The sequence below is a fragment of the Mobula hypostoma genome, chromosome 2 (genome assembly GCF_963921235.1).
Source record: "Mobula hypostoma chromosome 2, sMobHyp1.1, whole genome shotgun sequence".
NCBI classification, from domain to species: Eukaryota; Metazoa; Chordata; class Chondrichthyes; order Myliobatiformes; family Myliobatidae; genus Mobula; species Mobula hypostoma.
In genome coordinates this window covers 154,886,343-154,912,297 of record NC_086098.1, presented here as the reverse complement: position 1 = coordinate 154,912,297, position 25,955 = coordinate 154,886,343, and the positions used below count along the sequence as shown (strand labels likewise).

Genomic DNA, 25,955 nt, shown 5'->3' with positions numbered 1-25,955 from the left:
GTTAACTATTATTGGATTTGGTCACAATTTTTATATATAGGCTATCCTGGGTTATGAATGGGTTCCTGTTTTGCAGGGGTTGTGGGAATGGGTAGTGCAAGAGAGAGAGAAGAATAGACAGAGCAATAGAGAGAGAGAGTTTCCAAACAAATGAGACTTATGATTAAAAGCCTTAACTGAACTGCTATCTTCTGCTTACATAAAGTCCATGTCCTTTCAACTTCTGCATATTGTGGCTGTCTAACTACCTCTATTGTATTTGCATCCACTACCAACCCTGGCAGAACATTCCAGGTACCAAAAATGACCCCACACATCTGCTTTGAAATCTTCTCACCTTAGGTGCATGCTCTGTAGTCTTAAAGTGTAGGAACTAAACGTAAGTACAGACTTTTGAGTTTTGTAATATTACTGGAGCTCATTTGCATGTGTGAGTGTCCACAAGTTTGGTGTATGTAACCTGGGAATAGCCTGTATATAATATATATTTCCCATTTCCCCCGAGTAGATTGATGGGCTATTTCAGTGGGTAGTTAAGGTCAACTGTATTGAGTTGAGACTCACTTGTAGGCCATACTGAGTTTATGTTGATAACCAGCTGAAAGCAGTCTGGTAGTTTCATGATAACCATTATTGGTTCTGTATAATTATTTGAATTTAAATTCCCTGACCTCTGAATGTTAGTCTGTTAAATTAAAGATGCAATAATGCACAATTGACTGTGCTCAAAGATTGCATAAGCTACTTTAGAACTTTGCTAAACTTCCCCCAACAATTCAGTCTTTCTGGCTTGTTGTGCTCTTTGTTACATTGAGATGCTGCTTTGAAAAAACTTTCTTTGCTAACATGCACTGAAAGCAGAGGGCAGCATGCATCCTTTCTGACATTCAGACAGCCGTATAATTGATATCCATGTTCAGCGTATTTGAAAGTAATTCAACCAGTGGATCCTGTTAACCATAGGCTTGCCTTCATATGGCAAATCTGTTAAAAAGTGAGAAAGTATTGAGTGTGGGAAAAGTATCAGAGTTACAGGACTTCAGTTAGTTCATGGAGGCAGGGTAACAGCTAGCAGTCACTTATTTTCTCTACTTAGATGGGCAATAGTCCTGTTTAGGCATGTGAGCTTACAATAAAGTTCAGTATGTTAGAAGGACCTTACTGTCTTTTGCACCCCCCCCCCCAATACATTTCTTCCTATACCGATCTGACTTATCACTATCATTACTAGAGGGTAGGCAGGCAGGTAAGTGCTTTGAGCTCCTCGGAAGTTGTCTGTGCTGAAGATTAGTTACTGGGCATCCTGTGTAGCTTAATTCATTACCCGTGTAAAGTTTGGATTTACCCATTCAGTTCCTAAACAACATTATTGGAAACTTCCACTTCAACATGTATATCCTTTGTTACATACCCCGTAACTGGGTTGCCAAACCAGCAGAAATGGACCACTAGTTGGAGCCTGGATTACTGGAAACTAATAAAGTTTTATTAAAGAAATAAGTAACACAGTACTCTAATCGTAAGGATATAAATGCAACAGGTTAGCAATGATAAAACACACATGTACACAGAACTAGGGTAATAGGAATTGTTACGTACCCTGTAACTGGGTTGCCAAACCAGCAGAAATGGATCACTCAGTTGGAGTCTGGATTACTAGAACTAAGAAAGTTTTATTAAAGAAACAAGCAACACAGTACTCTAATCAAAAGGATAATGAATGCAACAGTTCAGCAATGATAAACATACATGTACACAGAATTCAGAAAACAGGATCAATCAAGCTCTCTCGTTGTCTAGGGGCAAATGACCAGTTTCAAAGTGACACAAAGTTCAGTTCAATTTAGTTCAGTTTGCAGTAATCGTTGCCGTGGCGATGGACAGTTGGAGGTGGGGAAGGAGAGAGAGCAAAACGAATGAATATTCAACACAGCTTCCACACAGACCTTCGCAGTCAGCTTTCGGGCGAGCCCTCTGTGATGTCATCTGAGGTCACCGACCGTGACCCCTCCGTTTCCAGATACGACCGTTTCTCTGTGCTGAACCTGGCACCCAGGCAAGGGTGGACACACACCAGGTTCCTGCCGATCGTGCCTTTCCACCCTGGGCGTTTATGGCCTGGTACTTCCCACCGACTTGTGAGAGGCGCACCGCTTCCAGGGTCTCGTTACCTCGGGTGTCGTGTGTGTCCTGCCTTAGCAAGCCTGTCCCTTTTTATCCCCCTGCTGGGGTATCGCCTGTCCATCACTTCAAACAGTTCAGGGTTCAAAGGGGGGGGGCCGCTCTAGACAGCTCTCTCCTTCTGTTATTCTCTCTCCCGTCCCTTCATTACACATCTCCAAATGCTGCTCCATTGTTTCCCTTATATCTCTCTCTCCTGAAGACAGGTGGCAGACCAACTGCTGATCACACAGGACTGCTAACATCTTATCTATGTGTATTCTTGTCACAGAATCAACCAAGCTCTATCGCAGTCTAGGGGTAAAATGATCAGTCTTAAGTGATGCAGAGTTCAGTTCAGCTTAGTACAGTTAGCAGTAATCGCTGTTGTGCCGGAGAGAGAGAGATGCAAATTTTGATTGAAGCAGACCTTTGATGTTCTTCGAAGTTGGCTTTCGGGCGGATCCTTTTACGTCTTCTATCCCACTGTGGTCACCGACTGTGACCCCTCCGTTCCAGATACGACCGTTCTTCCGCGGTGAACCCGGCACCCAGGCAAGGGTGGACACACGCACCAGGTTCCCGCCAATCATACCTTTTCACCCTGTGAGTCTATGGTCGGTTCCCGCAAACCGGACCACCAAACTTCTACCAACTTGTGGGGGCACACCGCTCTTCCAGGGTCTCGTTATCTCATGGTGTGTGTCGTGCCTTAGCGAACCTGTTCGCTTTATCCCCCTGCTGGGGTATAGCCTGTCCATCAAACTTCAAATAGTTCAGGTTCAAAGCAACCGGTCTGTCAATATTCTGAGTTTTGTCTCTTTTCGTTAACCTCTCTCTCCTCTCTCATTAACATTTTGAACGTTTCTCCATTGTCTCCCTTATCTCTCTCATTAGCTTCAATCTTCTGATAACTTGGTTTGTCGTCACACCTTAATGCAGAAGTTCTGCTGAAGGGTCTCGGCCTGAAACGTCGACTGTACTCTTTTCGTTAGATACTGCCTGCTGAGTTCCTGCAGCATTTTGTGTGTGTTGCGAGAAATTTTAATTTAATTGTTACAAAGAATGTCCAATTGACTGTGCAGCTTTGTAGACTAGGTCTGTGTTATCTGGAGTTTATAGTGGGGCGAAATCTTAAAATTCATAAAATTCTTATGAAGGTATACAGACTGGATGCAGGGGGAAGATTTCCCCTGTATGAGGGTCTGGGATCAGGGGTCACAGTATCACAAAAAGAGGCTGTCCTTTTAAGACATGAGATGAGGATAAATTTTTCTTTCAGAGAGTCGTGAACCTTTCCCAGAAGATTTCTCTGTCCCAGAGGGCTTTGGAGGTTCAGTCAATATGTTCTTTAAAAGCAGAGATTAATCAATTTCTGGTTATTAAGTGAATAATGGATGTGAGGATTGTGTCGGGAAATGACACCAATCAGCAATGATTTTGATGAAGGGTTGTTTTATTTCTTCGTTTCTTCTACACTCTTACTGATGAATCTTCAGCTTTGCTTGAATACTTCATTTAGCTTATCATGCCATATTTACTTGCTCTCTTTTTTCTCTAACATCTCATGTTTCTTTTTTCAAATCACTGCACTTCTTTATCTGTGACACACCTTTTTTATTGTTTGCCCTTATTTTGGTCATGTATTAGCATATTTTTGGCAAGAGTTGCTTGTTGAGCATGATTCCTAGACAAAACATTCATACAAATGTCTCAATCAAGATTTGGATCCATACGCATAAAAACATATGGTAGACAAAAAGGAAACTTGGGTATGATTGCAGCAAGATGGTAGGACTGCATTCCAGCAGTGAATCTGGGAAGGTTCTTGTACAGCCCACATAGTTACATTTTTTAATGATTCTGTCACTGAGCTTCTCCCTGCTTGCAAGCGTGAAGGGGTATTTTAACTTGTGAATGACGCTTGCATTACATTCAGTAGCTTGTCTGTTAGTTAGCATATGGTCTTAGTTGTTTGTCTTCAAATTAAAAAAGGATATTCAACTTTTATGTTTGAGGTTTATCTGCACCATCTTGTAAAATAACAGATTTTGATAACAGTTGTTTACATTTATGCCACGTTGTGACAGCATTCTGAAGTGCTGCTTGCTTGTAAATTCACAAATAGCAGCCTTGATAACAGTTGAGTCCTGGACAGGAACTGATCGCATATCAAGAGGTGGACAGCTGATTGCCATTGGAGAGGTCCTCCCCTGCTTAGTCTGACTTGGGAGACTGGCAAGCTGAGGTGTTTTGCTTGTCATTTGAAGATCAGGGTAAACAGTATTTTAAGATTTAATCTCCCTTCTGCCAAAATCATAATGAATGTATTGATGTTTACTTTCCTCTCTTCCGCCCCCATACTGGTCAGTGGCTGAAACCTGACAAATAAGGAAAGGTCTTCCATTGAGTTTGTGAGCTGGGGATGCAAAACCGAAGTTGGAAAGGAACTTGTGTCTGACCTATGGATCATATGTTTGTAATTAACTATTCTTAGTAAATGCATTCTTTGATGTTGAAACAAAGGCCGACTGCCCAGTATATGAATGCTTGGAGGTGTGTTGTAGAGAGGAATAACAGAGTACTCGTGCATTCAGGTTTTATGGCAGGAGTAAGCTGTGTCATCAGGGTGGCATGAACCTGACAGGAATTTCACAGAAATGTTCATTTGAACTTGGGATAAGTTACTGAATGGAAAAAATGGATGGGTTACTGAATGGAGCAGGCAAGCTTGAAAAGCAAAGAAATAAGCAGCAGTGGGAATTGTTTTCAGACTGGGTACACAGAAAGTATGGAGAGAATTCTACAGTTCAGTGCATGAAATAGGATTGTGGACGGGTAGCTCAGTTGAGGAAAAAATACAAATCCAAGCTGAAATGTGTTGTAAGTTGATGCACAAGAGGTAAGAATTGTAGGCACCCAAGATAATGCAGATGTGAAGTCTTGAGTAACAATCGTAAGTAGGTATCTGAACAGAATAGAAAATAGTAAATGGCAGGGCCTGACTCATTAATGCAACTCAACCAAGATTTGGAGTTAATTATTGCTTGGTAAAAACCCTTTGGACATGGTTACAGAAAAAATGAGGAGTGGTTATTATCACATTTCTAAGGGTTAAACTGGTTATAAATTGTGCAATAGTGAAGGCTTGATTATATTGTATGGGTTGTATTCTAATTCTCCGAAAACTGGAATGCAGAAAGTGCATGAAACATTCACATACATTTAAAGAGCATTTATTACAAATAGAGTTGTATTTTTTCATTATATGCTAGGCTAGACTGAAATGGGAAAATGTGCCAAAAGTACTTGATCATGTTTTTGCTGTTTAATGAAAAAAGATATTGTGCTTTGAGTATATGCCGGTATTTGAGCAAAAGAATTTGAAGAATTAGAAATATTTGGGCAAAAGTAAATACTGTGTTGTAATTAGATACACTTAAAAAATAAAATGTTAAACGATGTCAAAAAGGGATGATAGGCAAAATTTAGCAGAGTATGATATATAAGGTATTATCTTTCTCCCAGCATATTGATGAAGGATTGTCATGGTGAGGATTTAGTTGCTAAGTGATGGAACTGGCCACAAATCAATGCTCCCTATTTGAGCCAAATTGTCAGTGCTCTCTAGAAAAAGATAGAATATAAATTCACTGATCATTCTTTGGTTAAAAACTCCTGGATTTAGTATTTATGTTCCAACAATATAACGCAGTACAATTAGGTGGCTGACTTTGGTTTGGGATAAACTTTATCATTTGTGATTGTTAAGCAAAATATGGTCACGCTGGTACGGTGATTGTTGCAATTCTTTAAGTTTATGTACAGATAATTTCCAGGTACTGAAGTATTGCAAAATTTTCATACTTTCATGTGGAAATGCTTGGCATAGGGATTTACTGCCTGAGTTCTAATCAACAGATGTAATTTGAGTTTCCAATTTACTTTCTTTATCTCTTTGTACTGATAGGAATGTGGAAGATGAAACGGTTGACAAGGACAAGATGCTGTTGCAGAAGGAAGCAGAGGTGAGTGCATTAACTTGTAAGGAGAAATGTGCAGAAATCAGTAAGTAGTAAGATAAGCTATAATTTGAGTTCTCAACATCTTATAGTGTGTGCCTTCTGTTTACGACTAAATCGACTAACGAATCAAATCCTTCCGAGTCATCAGTTCATTATTTACATTTTTCTTGCCTGCTCTCTTTGTTTTTAATGACCTTTTGTTTATCTTCTACCAGAAGATGCACTTTACTGAATGATCTAGCCCAGTGTTTCTCAGCCTTTTTTTAGCCCAACGCCCTGCTAAAGCACTTTCGTATTTGCCAACACCCTCTTAGGCACAGTACCTCTCTGGTGCCCCCATAGTGCAAAAACATGTCTACCATATGCTAACATGAGAGAAATGATCCTTCTTTAAATATTCATTTGTCTTTAAACCTGGCTTACAAGGTACCTGTGCACTTTACAGCAGCTTCGAATTCAGTGTGGTCCTTGAGCTTGATGAATGGTTTTTAAGCAAGAGTTGAAATATCTGGTTCAAGTTGTGACAGCAAAAGCTTTCAGTCCTTATGCATAACAAAGTCCAGGTGGTTTCTGTTGTTTGTGAGTATGTGGTTCACTGTATTGAAGCCTCTTTCAACAAGATAGGAGGATAGAAATGCAATGAGGAGCAGCTTGGCTCTTCTCCAAAGATGGTGTAGTCATATACCACAAAAGCCAACCTTTTTGAAAAGCGTTTTTGTTTTTTCATCATTCTGAATTGTGATATGTTTTTCTTGCAAGCTCTCTTCCTGTTTTTCCACCTTGCAAAGAAATCGATTAATTACCCAGTCAAAATTTGCAGATCATTCAAATCCTTGAATCGATTCTGAAAATCCTTCTTCAGTGACTACAAGTATAAGCAGTACCCTTGCAAATCACTGTCTGTGAAAGAGATTGCCATACTTTCTGTGCAGGGAAACTGTGAGAACATTCTTCTCCCAATGTTTTACTTATGTATTTCCAATTTACTGATAAAAGTGGGACACTACGCTCTTTGCCTGGATTAAATTGTGATTCTCACCCTGCTGTTTCATATTTAGAATGTTCATTTTGTCATTCAGATCGGCAAGGGTATGCCATATCTCCATGTAGTTCAATCTTGTTTCCCAAACTCTTGTCGACTTTGAGCAAAAATACAACCACAGTGTCAAAAAGATCAAAGAAAGGTTTTAAGGAGCTGGTTGTGGACTACAGGAGGAATGGAGATGGGCGAACCCCTGTAGACATCAATGGATCTGAGGTTGAGAGAGTGAACAGCTTTAAGTTCATCGGCCTAAATATCACCGAGGATCTCATGTGGTCTGTACCTACCGGCTGTGTGGTGAAACAGGCACAACAGTGCCTCTTTCACTTCAGATCTTTGAAGAAGTTTGGTATGAGCCCCCTCAAATTCTAAGAACTTTCTGTAGGGACCTGATTGAGAGCATCCTGACTGGCTGCATCACTGCCTGACATGGGAAATGTACTTCCCTTAATCGCAGGACTCTGCAGAGAGTGGTGTGGACAGCCAAGTACATCTGTAGATGTGAACTTCGCACTGTTCAGGACATTTATAAAGACAGGTGTGTAAAAAAGGCCTGAAGGATATTTGGAGACCCGAGTCACCCCAACCACAAACTGTTACAGCTGCTACCATCTGAGAAACAGTACTGCAGCATAAAAGGCAGGACCAATAGGTTCCGGGACAGCTTCTTCCACCAGGCCATCAGACTACTTAATTCATGCTGATGCAACTGTATTTTTGTGTTATATTGACTATCCTGTTGTACATAATAGTTATTATAAATTACTATAATTGTACATTGCACATTTGAATTGAAAGGTAATGTAAAGATTTTTACTCATGTATATGAAGGATGTAAGTAATAAAGTCAATTCAATTCAGTTAAGCAGCAGACTTTTGACAGCCAACACACTTCAGTGTGAAGAAGCAAGTGTTCAAAGTCTTCATCATTATCTTGGCATACTAGCGAAATATGCTGCTATTTAATGGTTGAGCTTTAATTTTGGTGATAGCAGATATTACAAGAGTCAATGCTTGAAAAAGTCGCTGGCTGAGGTTTTTGGCTGCGAGATGTTGACAATTAATTACACAATAGATTACAAACAGACTTGGAATTTCTTTTTTCATAAATGCCACCAAACCAGCCTGGCGACACGTCATATAAGGTGCTCCATCTGTTGCACAAGAAATCATGTCCCTAATTGGAATATTTTTATCCTCAATATACATTCTGAGCTTGTCGTAGATTGATTTTTTTAAAAAAAATACTTTTTACAAAGGAGAATATTTTAATAAACTTTTCCATTTTTTGATAAACCGTACATATCCTGTTAGCAATCCCTCCTTGTCTCACACAATTGATTCATTCACTTGTATCCCAAATTCATTTTTTTTGTTGCTTTATAAATTGTTGATACTCAATGTCTTCACTCATTCTGTCAATACGACGTGATAGAGTTATTGCTCAGAGGAATAATTTTAAAATACCGGCATCAATTTTGAGAACAGTGGTGAGCACTTCTGATGCAGCAGGCAATATTCATCTTTCACCAAATGTATGAGATTTTCCACACTTTGCTATCATTTTTGGAAATGTTATTAGAAGCAATGAGACCACTATCAAGGTCATTTTTAGTTTTCTTGGCAAATAATTCGATGTGCAATGCTTTTCAAATGCTTCTTTCTTCTTCTGGAACTAAGTAATACCATGAATAGCCTTTCCAGGGTGTCTTTTATGGAAGACTTCGGGCAATCTTGATGGTTTCATGGCTTCATTAGACAGTACAGTATTACAAATAAGACATATGGGGCATTGCTGATCTGCGGGGAATGAAATAGAACCATACTCCAAGTATGTAACATTGTACTGATGCACTTCCTGCAGTTTCTGTTTCTTAGCAGGATTAGAATTCACAGCTTCACCATCTTCAGACTCATAGAGATTGCACCATACATATTTATTCATCATTAATAGGGCTAAATTAAAATAGAACATTAACACATACTGGGGATGCCTATCGGATGTTGACGACCGCAGCATGTTGGTCCCACGTAAGATCTCATCATCCCTGTAATGGTTCTTGACTGCATGGTTGCTTTGAACAATTCTAGAGGAATCCTTAGGGTCAGCAGGTTCCCTGATTGGCTCTATCTCACTATTTGGTTCCAGTGAATGCTGTGTTGTTCTGTGACCTGTTTTCTGTAGATATGTAGAGAAAGTTGAGAGAGTGTACTTGACTTATCAACTGTTAAATTGCACAACTCGTTCCGTGCTGTGAGTCAAAGGGTACTGTTGGGCCCCCTGGTTACTAATTTATGTATCCCCAATAATGTCTGTTTGGTTGATAAGGTTGGTTGGGATTGCCGAGTTTCAGGCGCATTTTGACTATGAGTGCTCACTGCCTGCAGAGCTGTGGTTCTTCCTATGTTCCAGTACCTCATTCTCTTTTTTTATGGAAGTGCCTGCTCTAGTAAAAGTCGGTCAGGTCTCATACCTGAAGTTAGGATGCCATTTACCGGCACCACAGCCTCCCCGCCCCCACAAGAATCTTGAATGCATCTCAATAACTTCTATTTCACCTACACCCCCTTAGAACACTTAATTGCCCCTTGGGGGAGAGAGTTCCGCCCCATTGGGAATCACTAATCTAATCAAATATCAGTGCTCAGGGGCCTGCAGAGGGTTGTTTTATGTACAGAAATGGGAATGAGACTGGAATGTAGCAATACTGTACCAAGTATTTGACCTCCATTTGGTCAATTTTGTCTTGTACTGAGTAATATTTTCAGTAAGGTGCAACCAGTGTGTTTGCAAAGGAGCTGCAGAGTGTTTCATTACATTCATCATCACCATGTTTCAAAGTACATTTATTATCAAAAGTAAGTATACAGTCCTGAAATTTGTCTTCCTGCAGGCAGCCACGAACAAAGAAACACCATAGAACGAGATTAAAAAAGAACCACACAACAAAGACCATCAAACACCCAGTACAAGAATAAAAGAAAATAATTTGCTTAGACAACAAGCAATTAACACATAGAACATTAAACATCAAGCTGCAGAGTCCCCGACAGACGCACCACATCTGTGAGGTGCCAGGGCAAGTGAAGCCTGTCTCGAAGGCAATGGCCGCAAGCCACAGCCACCGAGTCAGTCAGTTCAGTGCTGCAGGCCATCGCCGCATAGCTGCTTCCGCACCGAAGCGCCTTGATCAAATTGCACAATTAGTAAAAAAAAAGGTAAACAAAAGCACATGTAACATCAACTGCACTGTCCCCAAAATGAGCCACAACTACAGAGCAGGTTCTGCATTATGGACATTAAACATCAAACCACTGAATTCACAGCCACAAGCCAGTGAGGAATAGGAGTTGAACCTTGTAACGTGGAACCTAAGACTCCTACACCTTCCATCTATAGCAGCAAGATGGTGGCAACGTGCTGAACACTTGTTCATTTTCTGCTCTTGTCCTCGTTGATTTTAATCTTGATGCATTAACCAGTACGGAGTAATGGAACTGATCATGGATTTGTGTTCCGCTGTTACAGATCGATGGCCTTCCCTTTCATCCTTGGTGAATCTTCTAGGAGATTGGAAAAGTGGCAGATCATTTAGTCAGCTCAAAAGTACATCTGTAAAATGTAATTTATAAGCTGCAATCAATTGCAGTTCAGAGCAAGGATATTTAAAAGAAGGGAGAGTATCTAGTAGTTTCGAGCTGTCTGCAGGATATCGCCCTTGGTCGCTGGCACCATCTTGCTGGTTACGTACAAATAGAAAAACTGGTGCACTTGGTACCAATAACTTACCCCTGTGCTGGTCACAGGCAGCAATGTTTTGCTGCTTAAGGTACCTTGGAAAGGTTTGCCTCGCTCCTTATATAAAACCCCTTTTCTTTCTTTCATGGCCTTCTGTCCTCTCCTATCAGACTCCTCCTTCTCCAGCTCTGTATCTCTTTCACCAATCAACTTCCCAGCTCCTTACTTCATTCCTCCCTCTCCCGGTTTCACCTATCACCTTGCGTTTGCCTCTCCCCTCTCCCCACCTTTTAAATCTACTCACCGTTTTTTTTCTCCAGTCCTGCCAAAGGGTCTCGGCCCAAAACGTCAACTGTACATTTTTCTGTAGATCTACCTGGCCTGCTGAGTTCCTCCAGCATCTTGTGTGTGTTGCTTGGATTTCCAGCATCTGCAGATTTTCTCTTGTTTGTCGTGAGATGGAACAAATGTTTTAAGGGAGCAAATTCCATGCAAGGTCCTACCTTCATGATAATGGCTCAGTGAAAAGCTCAATAAAAGCTGTGGAATTTAAAACACAAAAAGTGATAAAAAGAAATACTTAAGTACCAGAAAAGGTCCAAGAGTTTTAATGCTTGTGGATGACGTGCAATTGTGCAGCTGTTGGCTGGCTATTCTATAATATAAGCAGAAGTGGAGAAGCAGGTCACATCAAAGACTAGAGAAAATGATGAGAAAAGTAATTATTTTTTATGATTCCTGACCCGCACTGTGGGCTTCACTGTCAAGGTGCAACAACTTTAGAGATATCATTTATATATACTCTGTTCATGCTGTTTTCCCATTTAGGAATTTCCTTTGTTATCTTCTGTAGATCTGGCTAATTGTCCAGGTATCAAGATAAAACGGAAGGAAGGAAGGAGTTGGAGATTATAGACATAATTGAATATTAGAAGAGCTGAATGATGTAGTGTATAAAATCACTTCACCAGAACCCATATTTTCTTTCACATTCTTTGATGAATCGTCACATGGAATGTGATTGTAGTATTACTGGCCTCTAGCACTGTCTCATCACCATTTCCCTTAACCTTTCCACTGTCGTCATTCTGCCTGGGAGAAATAATGTGGAGAGCAGCATAATTTAAATGATGTTACTTTGAAGTGCATTAATGGGAATTGAGAGTGTGATTGTTTACAAATTATTCATTTGTCAGAAGAAGCTAAGAAACAAAGTGGGGCAGATAACTTTGTGAATAGAGTTTCTGAATGAAAAATAGTCTTCAATATATGTCTTATTCTGGTTCAATTCCTATGTATAGTTTTGGGCAATCCATTTTAGAATGAATGTTGATGTAGTGGCAAGAGCACAGGTGGTGTACTGAATGGTGTGGATAAGAGTTCAGTTATGCTGGATGATTAGAGAAACTGACCATTCATCTTCAGGATAAAAGATTGACAGTGACTCAGGAGTGTTGCTCAGTTAATATAGAATTTACACTGCAGAAGCAGACTATTCAGCTTGGATTGATTTATCCTGGTGTTTGGGCTCTGCTTGAGATGACTCCCATTCTGTTCATTTCTCCTCAATAGATTAAATGTATCTAATACTCTTCTTTGGTGATTGGATTATGTTGTTGGTGCCTTCCCCATACGGAATCATACTAGATTAACCTAATTTTGAAATCTTGTAGATCATCTTCCTATTCTCTCATTTCATGTTGTCAGGTATTTTATCCTTGCCTTTTCCATGGAATCCTGGTAAATTTTGAAAGGGCATGTAAGCCATTTTCCTTGCAAAACTTGGAGGGGTAGCCCAGGTTATGTATTTATTATATCTGGGGATATGGTTGGAGACAGAAATAAGGAAATTGTGTCATTTGGAGAGTTGTTATGAATCTGGAACTCATCATCCAATGGCATCAGGTTCTATGAGAACTTTCAGAAACCATATACTGGTAGTGAGTAACTTAGAACGTAGAAAATTACAGCATAGTACAAGCTCTTCAGCCCATGATGTTGTGCTCTCCCTTTAATCTACTCTAAGATCAATCTAACCTTCACTCCTACATAATCCTCCATTCTTCCATCTCTTTGCGTCCTGTAGTAATCTGGGGTATACCCCTTCAGGCCCCAGGGACTTACCTATCCTAATGTTTTTCGAAAGTTCTAGCAGATCCTCTTAATATCACCATGTTCGAGCATATCAGCCAGTTTTACACTATTCTCACAGTCGTGAAGGTCTCACTCACTTGTGAATACTGAAACAAAGTACCCCTCTCTACCTCCTCAGACTGAAGGTACAAGTTTCCTCTTCTGTCTCTGATTAGTCCTTGCCTCAATCTGGCCGTCCCCCTGTTCGCCACAAAACATTTAGAACACATTGGGGTTTTCCTTAATCCTACTTGTCAAGGGCTTCTCATGCTCTCCTGTCCATTCTTAAGCTCCTTCCTGGCTACCCTGTAACTCTCCAGAGCCCTGTCTGATCTTAAGCATTATGTAAGCTATTTTCTTCCTCTTAACTAAGTGTACCACATTGCTTGTCAACCACGGTTGCTTCACCCTACCATCCTTTCCCTGTCTCAGTGGTACAAATCTATCCAGAACCCTCAGCAAGTGCTCCCAAACATCCACCACATATCTGTTGTGGTGTGTGGTCCTGAAAGTTGTAGGGTTTTCGCCCAGCAAATGTACTCGTAGATCATACAACACAGAAACATGTCCTTTGCCCATTGTTACTTTGTTGACCAGCAAACAGTTTATTATCCCCATATTCCTATCATCTCCTCCCTGATCCTTCAGTCACCTTTGGATGTGGGTGGAAACTGGAGCACCATGTCACGGGGAGAACATCCAAACTCCACACAGACAGCACTAAGTCATTGATGCTGAGGCGATGGGTGAATGGTATCCTTTTGTGATGTAAGATTCTATGGGATTCCAATGGGAGATAAGGAGATGGCAGAGGAACTGAACGAGTATTTTGCATCAGTCTTCACCGAGGAAGACATCAGCAGTATATCAGACACTCAAGGGTGGCAGGGAAGAGAAGTGTGCGCAGTCACAATTACGACAGAGAAAGTACTCAGGAAGCTGAACAGTCTAAAGGTAGATAAATCTCCCGGACCAAATGGAATGCACCCGCGTGTTCTGAAGGAAGTAGCTGTGGAGATTGCGGAGGCATTAGCGATGATCCTTCAAAAGTCGATAGGTTCTGGCATGGTTCCGGAGGACTGGAAGATTGCAAATGTCACTCTGCTATTTAAGAAGGGGGCAAGGAAGCAAAAAGGAAATTATTGACCTGTTAGCTTGACATCGGTGGTTGGGAAGTTGTTGGGGTCGATTGTCAAGGATGAGGTTACAGAGTACCTGGAGGCATATGACAAGGTAGGCAGAATTCAGCATGGATTCCTTAAAGGAAAATCCTGCCTGACAAACCTATTACAATTTTTTTGAGGAAATTACAAGTAGGCTAGACAAGGGAGATGCAGTGGATGTTGTATATTTGGATTTTCAGAAGGCCTTTAACAAGGTGCCACACATGAGGCTACTTAACAAGATAGGAGCCCATGGATTTACGGGAAAGTTAAGTACGTGGATAGAGCGTTGGCTGATTGGCAGGAAACAGAGAGTGGGAATAAAGGAATCCTATTCTGGTTGGCTGCCGGTTACCAGTGGTGTTCCGCAGGGGTCCCTGTTGGGGCTGCTTCTTTTTACATTGTACATCAACGATTTGGATTATGGAATAGATGGCTTTGTGGCTAAGTTTGCTGACGATACGAAGATAGGTGGAGGGGCCGGTAGTGCTGAGGAAACAGAGAGTCTGCAGAGAGACTTGGATAGATTGGAAGAATGGGCAAAGAAGTGGCAAATGAAATACAATGTTGGAAAGTGTATGGTTATGCACTTTGGCAGAAGAAATAAACGGGCAGACTATTATTTAAATAGGGAGAGAATTCAAAGTTCTGAGATGCAACGGGTCTTGGGAGTCCTCGTACAGGATACCCTTAAGGTTAACCTACAGGTTGAGTCGGTGGTGAAGAAGGCTAATGCAATGTTGGCATTCATTTCTAGACGAATAGAGTATAGGAGCAGGGATGTGATGTTGGAGCTCTATAAGGTGCTGGTGAGACCTCACTTGGAGTACTGTGAGCAGTTTTGGTCTCCTTATTTAAGAAAGGATGTGCTGACGTTGGAGAGGGTACAGAGAAGATTCACTAGAATGATTCCCGGAATGAGAGGGTTAACATATGAGGAACGTTTGTCCGCTCTTGGACTGTATTCCTTGGAGTTTAGAAGAATGAGGGGAGACCTCATAGAAGCATTTCGAATGTTGAAAGGCATGGACAGAGTGGATGTGGCAAAGTTGTTTCCCATGATGGGGGAGCTTAGTACGAGAGGGCATGACTTAAGGATTGAAGGGCGCCCATTCAGAACAGAAATGCAAAGAAATTTTTTTAGCCAGAGGGTGGTGAATCTATGGAATTTGTTGCCATGGGCAGCAGTGGAGGCCAAGTTATTGGGTGTATTTAAGGCAGAGATTGATAGGTATCTGAGTAGCCAGGGCATCAAAGGTTATGGTGAGAAGGCAGGGGAATGGAACTAAATGGGACAATGGATCAGCTCATGATAAAATGGTGGAGCAGACTCGATGGGCTGAATGGCCGACTTCTGCTCTTTTGTCTTATGGTAGTATGGTCTTCTGTTGTCGAGATACCCGCAGAATGTGTTTGTGGTGAAGTCAGTTGGTTGTTACTTGTGGAATAAAATTTATTTTATATACTGTATGTTAAGCATGTTCATCAGACAAATCAAATAAGGTTTAAATAATCCAGCCTTCTGAACCCTGAAATCTGTAACTCAGTACTGTGACCTAGGAATGCAAATCCACCTTTCATATCTATGTCTCCACGTGCAGATCTATTTCCAGCCACAAAATTGCCCCATTTTGAGAAGAAAGCTTCAATCAAAATCAAACATATGATGGAAAACTTTCTTTTTGATGAAATTCTCCTGGAGTTGGGTTTCCCCTGGGTTATTGAATTAAACCAATGACAGCACCTTCCTTACTTTCCACATACATGTGACTCCATTAATTGATATTGGATGCTGAACTAGTACATGTTGTAAATAGGCATTGAATATTCTGTAACAACAGTTTAAATTATGCCAACGTCATTTCCTTCCTTCCTTGCTTGTTTTATAAAGCAGATGCTGCTCAGAAGAAAATTATAAAGTGGGAAACTTCCAGTTAGCCACCCAAGTGTAAAGTGCATTGGGTAACCCATCCATTAACAAAATTTATTACATTCACATTCTGATTTATATAACCTAAAGCTGCAATCCACATCGCAGTAATTAAATGGTTCAGGCTATGGTGGCTAGCAGTCATTTTCTCTGCCAGCGCATTTTGACAGGACATTTCACCAAAGAAAACCAGGACTAGCTTAAAAAAAAGCTGCTGTTTATGTGAAATTCCCAAAAGCCACAAGTGGTCATCTGATTTTCTCACAAGCCACCCAGTGAGTGTTCTGATGATAAAGGCATATTTCACAATAACTGTTAGCTTTAACTCAGAGACTCTTACGACATAAAGTGATTAAAAATGGTTGGGCAAAAGTGCATCAGTTTTTTTAATAATTTGAGACATTATGGTGAATAAAAAAAATCCATGTTTATGGCTATCCTCTCCAATCTCTGAAAGAGTACTTAGTCTATTCAAAATATTATTGAAATGACAGTTTTAAAGTATTGAATTCCAACATTGGATGATTTTTCTTGCTGTTGTAAAACACTGTTTATTCTGTATGTTAAATCAGGGTCTGGTAACTGTGAGAGTGTGTGAATTTAGCTTGAAGCTTCACATAAGCAGTTTATTTCATTGCACTCAAGTGATGTATATGACAAACTAATCTGAATCCAAATTGCCAAGGATGGTTAAAGAATCACTTTAGTCAGCAAGTAAAACAGTACTGTGAATATCTATGAGACCCCATTAAACTGGATGTCTCTAGAGATGCGGCTTGATAGCCCCTCGCTAACAGCCACCAGACTCAGCCGTGAGAAAACCACCTTTCTCAAACTCTGTTTGTCTAGGGTAGCTATGACCTTGGTCCCGCCATACCCCTGAGGTACGCATGTCTTGCTCACCCAAACTCCTGATTTGTGTGAATGCTGTGTAACTTACTGCTCTCATGCAGTTGCCCATGGGCAAGAAATAACAGGCCATCACAAAAACCTCTCCACCCAGCGTTCTCTAGTACCTTCTCCCAATTCCACCATCCTGACTGGCTGACACCACATTCCTAAGTTGAACAACAAAGCCCCTTACCTTAGCTCAAACCCAAACAGGCTGAAAGCAGAACAGACTGCTCTTACAGAACTGTTAAGATGAAGTACCTACAGCATAGCAGTAAAAATCTTAACCAGGGTGTTACATAAACATATTAACAACAGTAGACATTCAGGGTGGCAAGGTAGCATTGTGGTTAGTGCAACCGCTTCACAGTGCCAACGATCACCGATTGGAGTTCAATTACTGTCACTGTCAGTGAGGAGCTTGAGTCTCCCCATGACTGTTTGGGCTTCCTGCAGTTGCTCAGATTTCATTCCACATTCCAAAAACATACAGTCAGGGTTAATAAGTTGTGGACGTGCTGTGTTGGCACTGAAAAAGTGATGACGCCTGTGGGCTGCCCTCAGCACAATCCTTACTAATTTGACACTAACATCGTGTATCACTCTATTTTTTGATGTACATGTGACAAATAAATCTAATCTCAAAATCATTATTCCATACAGCATCCAGCACCTGGCTATTTAAACTCTTAAGCTCAACAAATCCCTGTAGTGCCATTTTTATTTGGTATATATGTTTTCTCATATATCCAAATAAAATGGCAATTCAACTAAAATTGACAATTTTTTTGGCTGTATGTATTAGGCTTAGAATGGTAAGGAAACAGTTAACTCCAAAGCAAAGTCTGGAGTAACATGCACCTATGCAACAGCAGTCTCCTGCTTCTCTAAGACATCAGCTGTTTGTACATTTGCAAATTGGTTATTAGAGTGCTCCTTAGAGCCCCACAGGCACGCACACACACACAAACACATACTCAACATTATACACAATTGCCTTGCAGTTAAAGTGTAACTATCATCTGGCAAGAAGCCAAGTCATGCAAGCAGCAAGAAAATCTCAGGGCAGAGAACACAGTAATTAGATTAAAACAGATTCATGCACGAAGCAATGGATTCATTCCTCACAGCAATCTGGCTAGCTGGGGGCGAGCAACTCAACAGATCATCTGGTAGGACTTTTTGTCCTTGATTGGCAGAACTGATGAACTGGATGATCGTACTATTCTGATTCAATGAAATCTGTCTAATCCATTTGCAACCATTTGTTAGAATGGAGCAAATCTCAAAAATAATCATCAGAGCTAAAGTGAATTAAGTAATTCATGCAAAGAAACCTTCCATTCATTCTCTCTAATCTATTAGTTATGCTTCTCGACTTCAGCTACCAAATTATAGCTGACAAATATTATCCTGTGAAAAAACAATAGTTTGGGGGAGCTGCAGTGCAAAATTCTATTCGCCTTCTCCTGCAACATCACAAAATGACACACACAACACCCACATACAATCTATCTGGAATAAGATGTTATTCTGTGGACAAGTTTACATGAAAATAATGCATATGAATGATTATCATTACATGAAGATAATTCAGGATTTTTTTTCTTTCTATATTAGGTTTTCAACAAATACAGGTAAAAATTTGCAATAATGAGTGGTTCCATTATTAATGAAATCGACTCTTCTACTTGAGATAACTTATTCTGTTCCCTTCCCTTTCTGTACAAAGGTGTGTACAGAATTATATGAATAAATATTTCAAGTACTTGCCCAGTGGCTGAATCTTAGTTGTTTTAGAAATACTTTTCAAACAAGAAGAAACTTGCCTTCAGTGTCTGTGAGTTGGCTGCGTTCTCCCAGTATTTCTGAGGCTGCAGGAAAGAATTGTGATTTGTAGTTCCATCTTTCACTGCTCTTGAAGCTCATGTTAGAAGAGGGATAGATTCTTTTGCATTCAGTTAAGAATGCAAGAACATTGCTTATTTTGCCACTAGTCTATTTACTGGCTCAACCCATTATGATCAGTCCAGCAAGCAGTGTTGTTTACCCCTGTTGCAATTACCATACTTTCGTTTAGAATGTGCTATTTTATTGCGGTGGGTTTTTATAACTGCAGCATCTTTCTCTTTGTTATGATGTTTCCCAGTCATTATTTTGACATCCATGCAGAACGTGTCTGGGAGAGGAATGACTTGTTAACAGTATAAATAAAGATGCCGAATTGGGGAATTTGCCGTAGAGATTAGCTTGGGTTGTTTGAGAGATGGATTTCTTACCAGTTGGAGGCAATAGTGATAATTCCATAAGACATGGGAACAGAATTAGGCCACTCAGCCTATTGATTCTGTTCCGCCATTCAATTATAGCTGATTTATTGACTCTCTCAAGCTCATTCTCCTGCCTTCTTCACGAAACTTTTGATGTCCTTACTAATCAAGAAACTTACCAACCTCTGCTTTATATATACCAATGACGGCCTCCACAGCTGTCTGTAACAATGAATTCCACAGGTTCGCTACCCTCTAGCTAAAGAAACTCCTTATCTCTGTTCTAAAGAGATGTCCTTGTATTCTGAGGCAGTTTCCTCTTGCCCTAGATTGGTCCAGCATTGTAAACGTCCTCTCTGTGTCTACTCTATCCTTTCAATATTTGATAAGTTTCAATGAGATTCCAACCCCCCCCCCCCATTTGTCTCCAGTGAGTGTGGCCCAGAGCTATTAAATGCTCCTCATACATTAACCCTTTCATTAACTGGATTTTTATAGATAATTTTGAGTTATAACTTGATTGTTTGTGAATTTGAAAATATCATCTTTAAATTTACTGACATTTGGAAGACCATTCCTAGTTTTTGTCTCTCTCGGTCTCACTCACTCAAGAGTTGGGCACAAGAGCATTTAAATTTGTTTCCCTTTATAATTTAATGTGGAAATATAGTTGATGCCCTGCAACTATTTACATTCTATTTTGCAAATGATCTCTAATTGCAGTTTGCCCTTCAAAATTAATTTGTTTCTTGTACATGAATGTCTTATAGTTGGAGTTACATACTCCACATGTATTTGCTCACCCTGGAAGTTGGAAATGGCAGCATCAGTTATGTAGAATGTATTTTTGTTTCGATTTGTAGAAAGTCTAAATTTTTATAAATGTTTCCATTGTCAGAGCTGTTGTGTGAAGCTCAATGTGCCCCATCATTTCCTTTAGTAAGCAGTGAAGCAGATGCCAGAGGTGTGTAAAGGAAGGGATTTCCTTAGAGAGCATTACCTCTTGAGGAAATTATTTGGGACTGAGTTCAGCATTAAAAATGCCAAATATACAAGTGTAGGTTGATATATATAAACAAGAAAGACTTACACTTGTTAGGTATTTTTTCACTGCCTCTTTACAGCCAAAGCCAGGTTATACAGTATAATTTTTTCCATAGGAGTTAAATAAGTGCCCAAACATAATTTTTGAATAGCATTTGAGAGATGATCAGTATTGTAGGACACCAGGGAACTTGCTGTGTCATTTCCTGCTCAAATAGCTTGTATCATGGGATTTTTACATCCAGTAGGATGGACAGGTGAGCTTTGATCTTGTTTGAAGCAAGACACTCTGCTGCAGCAGTTCCTCAGCACCCCACTAGAGCAACAGCCTGATCTCATGCCCAAATCTCTACAGTGGGACTTAAATCTACAACATTGTGGTAGTTCACAGGGCTTTCAATTGTTGGCAATCTTAAAAAAAGGATAAAAACTGAGAGAAATATACTGCAGATTGGTCATTGAACAAGGAAAGCGGGTGAAGATGATAGGCATTACATCCAGATTGATAATCTATATGTCTATTTTGGTTATGACTGACTGTGCTACTGATAATCTTTGTAAATAAAGTAGCACCCCATAAAATATTTTGAAGTGGGAAAGAAAAAGATGCATAGAGTATGTAATTATTGAAGAGCTGTTTATTATATATGAAGAGCTAATGGAAATGTATTCATTCACATTGATTCCTCTCTTCATCTTCTCTGCTCCCTAAATAAATCATTTATCATTAGTTCTCCTTCAGATGTGACCAGTTGTGGGTATGGCAATAGTTTGGCGTTCTTGTAATCCTAGCCTTTTCATATATAGCCACGTGCAATAATTCCACCGCTTCAGAAGCTTCAAGTGAGAAAAGTGATTTTTGTAGGCTTTTATGGATAAGCTTTATAATATTGGAGCATGGAAGTTGATGTGGCCTTGAGTGTACACAAATATTGAAGTGCAGAACATGAAATGACTAGTTTAATTATTAACAAGATTGAACCCAGGCATTTGCCTCCTGTCTCAAGTGCACATGATCCCCCTTATAAAACCAGGTTTTCATTTTAAGGAGGGGGTCCTATTGGCTTTGATGTGGTTTTCCTGCAAACACATTGCATCTCACCTGTTTAAAACATTCCCAGTTGATGAAAACCTTTGAATTCATGCATTTGAAGTATAGCCAAAAAACTAGTAATGTCGACAGAAATAGCAGTTCTTGAAAGTTGCTCCATTTATGCTTGGCTGCTCAGAGCACTTGAAGACTCCTGCACCTAACAGATCCTTTGTGTTTGTAATTTAGTAAATAGATTGGAAGTTGCTGGAGGCCATTTTGTTGTATTTTTATCCCCTTTGTGTTTCATGACAGCTATGTCCTTACAAATTGTAAAACAATGACTTTATTACTACTGGGCAGCCATCAGGGCCACCTCCATTAGGAAAGGAAGGATTGAGGTGATATGACTTGCCTGCTTTGTTGGTAGGAATATCCAACGGAAGAAGATAAAATAACTTATGAAATTCAGTGCTGTAAACATACTGTCTTCCAGCATGCAAAGAGGATAATAATACTTTTATTAAAGACTTGGTCTTATATTTTTAGTGATTTTACTCTTTACATTCTTCTTTAGAATTCTTTTTCTGCAGAGAAACATATTCAAGCTTAACACATTCTGATATATTTTGTGCGGGTTAATGACTATCAGACTATGTCCCCAGTGCCTTCATTATCAAAATGAATTTTCTACGTCACATGTTTTTCCAGTGCCGAAGCAGGTTTGTTCATTATGTGCTGTGTTGCCTAAGCCAGACCATTTTCATAATTTGAACATTGGCTAAATAAATGCGCTCTTTGCTGAAACGCACCATGTGTGGCCATCTTGGGCAGAACCTACCCAAAGCTTTTCATACAGCAGTCACCATCACTTCATGTTTCAACTTATCCAGAATCTTCTCCCTCTCCAGATCCTCGTTGTGCAGACCTATCCTTGCATGTGTTTCCACTTCCTCTCAAATTCTTTTCTGTACTTTCTACAGCCTGCTTCAGGAGTCCTCTCCATCCATGAATCCTAAAGCAAGTAATTTTTCCTTAATTTCTCGACTACTTTTCTAGTTCCTTTCATTGAGTTAACTCGTTTTAAATGGATTCCATTCACATCATTGAAGATGGATGATTTTTGTTGACTGCTATGAGATGGAATGCGCAGGTCATTGGGGAAAACTACATTATTGGCTGTTTTGGGGTGCTGTGAATTCATAGCCATATGCAAAGTTAGAATGAGCAAAACAAGCTGAACTGATACCCTAGAGCAGGGGTTCCTAATCTTTTTTTTATGCCATGGACCCCAACCATTAGCCAAGGGATCTGTGGACCCCTGTTTGGGAACCCTTGCCCTAGTTCTTTACAGTTAGTAGGAATTTCTCGCAAAAGTTCTTTTTTTAAAAAAATCTTTGAGAGAGCCCTGTACCTTTAGTGCTTAGAGACAGATGGATCAGACAGCAAGGTGGCCACTGGTGTCCTTCACACTGTAGCAGGCCAGACAGATGTAACATCAGGCATGCATTTTCTCAATGGCGTTAGCGAGATTGTATATATAACTCTGTGATGGAGAGCAACTACTAGTTGCTGGTGATGCCTTGATCCTAAACAATATTAATATTTTTTAAAGTTTCAGTTGAATGCAATAGGGGTTCAATAGGTGCATTTAATGTCGGAGAAATGTATACAATATACAACCTGAAATTCTTTTTCTTGCAAACATCCACAAAACAGAGGAGTGCCCTAAAGAATGAATATTAGAACCCCAAAGTCCCCCCAAGCCCTCCCTCCCATACACAAGCAGCAGCAAGGCAACGGCGCACCCTCCCCCACCAGCAAAAAAAAAGCATCGGCGCCCTCCACTGAGCACTCAAGCTTGCAGCAAAGCATCGATAAGACTCAGACTTGCAGTACCCAAAGACTACCCATTTACCCAGTGATTTGACATACCATAGGCGCTCTCTCCCTAATAAGGGAAAAAGAGGTGTCCCTGTTTCACAGCGAGAGGGGAGACATAACAAATAACTTGCTGATTTACGTTGTTAAAAGTCTGTGCGTCACTTTTTCCGAGCTCTGTGCCCAAAGCATTGGGTCACTGGGCACATAGCCAGCAGCAAACCCGCTGCTTCCGATCTTCCGTGTTCTCCCACGATGCATCAGGCAGTGGTACCAGTCTTGAATTAGCCCGCCTCCAGAGCCACGAAAATCCAGAACCCTGAAGGAGCGCTCGCCTTCCAGGCCGCGTCCTTGGGCTATCAAAAAACCACCGGTCGTGAGGCCCTGAGAGTGGGCCCCATTCCCACAAAGAACTGAAGTCAGAGTGTAACTCCAGGTCAGGGACTTCAAAAGAACCTTGCAAGGGGAAACGATATTAAGGATAGAAATAGAGCTGTTTCCGAAGATGCACGCAGAAGTGTTGCCGTTCAGCACCATTATCATAATAATTATAAATCTGTAAGGTACATGCATTATTTCAGTATTGGTGAGTTTGAAGCAATTCCTATTGCACTTTAATGATTAAAACTTGCATTGAACACTGCCAAAACTAATGATTTTAGTATAGTTTGATCCTGAATAAAGACTGTTCCATATTCAAACTGGCATAGAAACCATGGAGGATAGCGTAAGTTTACAAAATAACTTAATAGTTTAGATTGTAATTTTTCTTAGCCAGGAGAAGCTTCATTTAGTTCTGTAATGTAAGCATCAAATTCCTGGCCTGTGCTGAAGGGTTTATGCCAGCTCACGTTAAAATTCCCGTAATTTACAATCTTCATATTCCCATCAACTTTGCATAGATTTCACCCCTCCCTTGTAGACCAGGTGATATCTATAGTGGGCAATTTATCAGCCAGCCAGCTTGTCTTGTGATGTGAGTGAAAACAGGAGACTTGGGAGAAATCCACACCATCACAGAGAGAATGAGCCAAGTCCACACAGGCAACATCAGATGTCAGGATTGAATTCAAAGTAACTTTGTTATCAAGATTCATATGTGTTATCAAAATTCATATGTGTCACCATATACAACCCTGAGATTCATTTTCTTGCAGGCATACTCAATAAATCCATAATAGAATAATAACCATAATGGAATCAATGAAAGACTGCACCATTGAACATTCAACCAGTGTGCAAAAGACAATAAGCTCTGCAAATACAATCAGAAAGAAATAATAAATAAATAGCATATTATCAAGAACAGGAGATGAAGAGTCCTTGACATTGAGTCCATAGATTGTGGGAGTGTTTCAATGATGGTGCAAGTGGAGTGAAGTTATCTCCTTTGGTTCAAGAGTTTGATGGTTGAGAGGTAATATCTGCCCTGAACCCGGTGGTGTGAATCCTGAGGCTCTGCTATGTTCTTCCTGATGGCGGCAGCAAGACAAAAGCATGTCTTCAAAGGTACATTTAATGTCAGAGAAATGCTTTTTCTTCACAACCATTCATAACAACAGAGAAGTGTTCCTAAAGAATGAATGACAGTTAAATGTTAGAACCCCGAAGTCCCCGCCTCCAAAGCTCCCCTCCCTCCAGCACGTAAGCGGCAGCAAGCAAGGACTCACCCTCCCCCCACCAGTAAAAAAAAGCATCAGCACCCACCACCGAGCACTCAAGCATGAGCAAAGCAACATCAAAGACACAGACTTGCAGTACTCCAAAGACTGCTCGTTTACCTGGTATTCGACATACCACAGGCTCTCTCTCTCTCCTAATAAGGGAATAAGAGGTGTCTCCGTTTCTTGGGTGGTGGGGTTCCTGATGATGTGACAAAACCGTGTAGACGTGCTCAGTGATTTGAGGAGATTTGGTTTGTCAATTAAAACACTCAAAAACTCTACAAATGTATCATGGAGAGCATTTTTACTGGCTGCATCACCGCCTGCAGACTACTGAACAAGATCAAAACGAATTGCAGAAACTTGTAAAATTAGTCAGCTCTTTCATGGGTACCAGCCTCCATAATATCCAAGACATCTTCAAGGTGTGGTGCCTTAGGAAGTTGGTGTCCATCTTTAAGGATGCCCACCACCCAGGACATGCCCTCTTCACATTGTTACCATTGGGAAGTGGGTACAGAACCTGAAGGCACACATTCAGGGATTCAGGAACATCTTCTTCCCCTCTGCCATCTGATTTCGAAATGGACATGAACCCATGAATACTACCTCACTACCTCTTGTTATTTTGCACTACTTATTTTAATTTAGCTATTTAATAGACATAAGTATTAATGTAACTCGTTTTTTTTCTCTTTCTCTCTTTGTCATGCATTTCATTGTACTGCTGCCATAAAGTCAATAAATTTCATGATATGAGCTGGAGATTCTGATTCTGGTATGGAGGGCTTTGCCTGCGATTGACTATGCTGCATCCACTGCCTTTTGTAAGATTTTTTTGTTCAAGGGCATTGGTGTTTCCGTACATAGCTATGTTGCAGCTAGTCAATATACTCTTCATCACACATCTATAGAAGTTTGTGGAAGTTTTAGATGTTGTGCCAAATCTTTGCAAACTCCTAAGGAAGTAGAGGCGCTGCCAT

At 40.4% G+C, this 25,955-nt stretch overlaps 1 protein-coding gene across 3 annotated transcripts in view; it reads left to right on the top strand.

Moving 5' to 3' along the window:
* zgc:63587 (uncharacterized protein LOC393431 homolog) overlaps window positions 1-25,955 on the top strand; it is a 218,400-nt gene that overhangs the window by 167,954 nt on the left and 24,491 nt on the right. For all 3 annotated transcript variants that reach the window (XM_063040895.1, XM_063040896.1, XM_063040897.1), the window contains one exon: window positions 6,131-6,188. In XM_063040895.1, coding sequence (XP_062896965.1) covers window positions 6,131-6,188 — 58 coding nt within the window. The remainder of the gene's footprint in view (window positions 1-6,130; window positions 6,189-25,955) is intronic.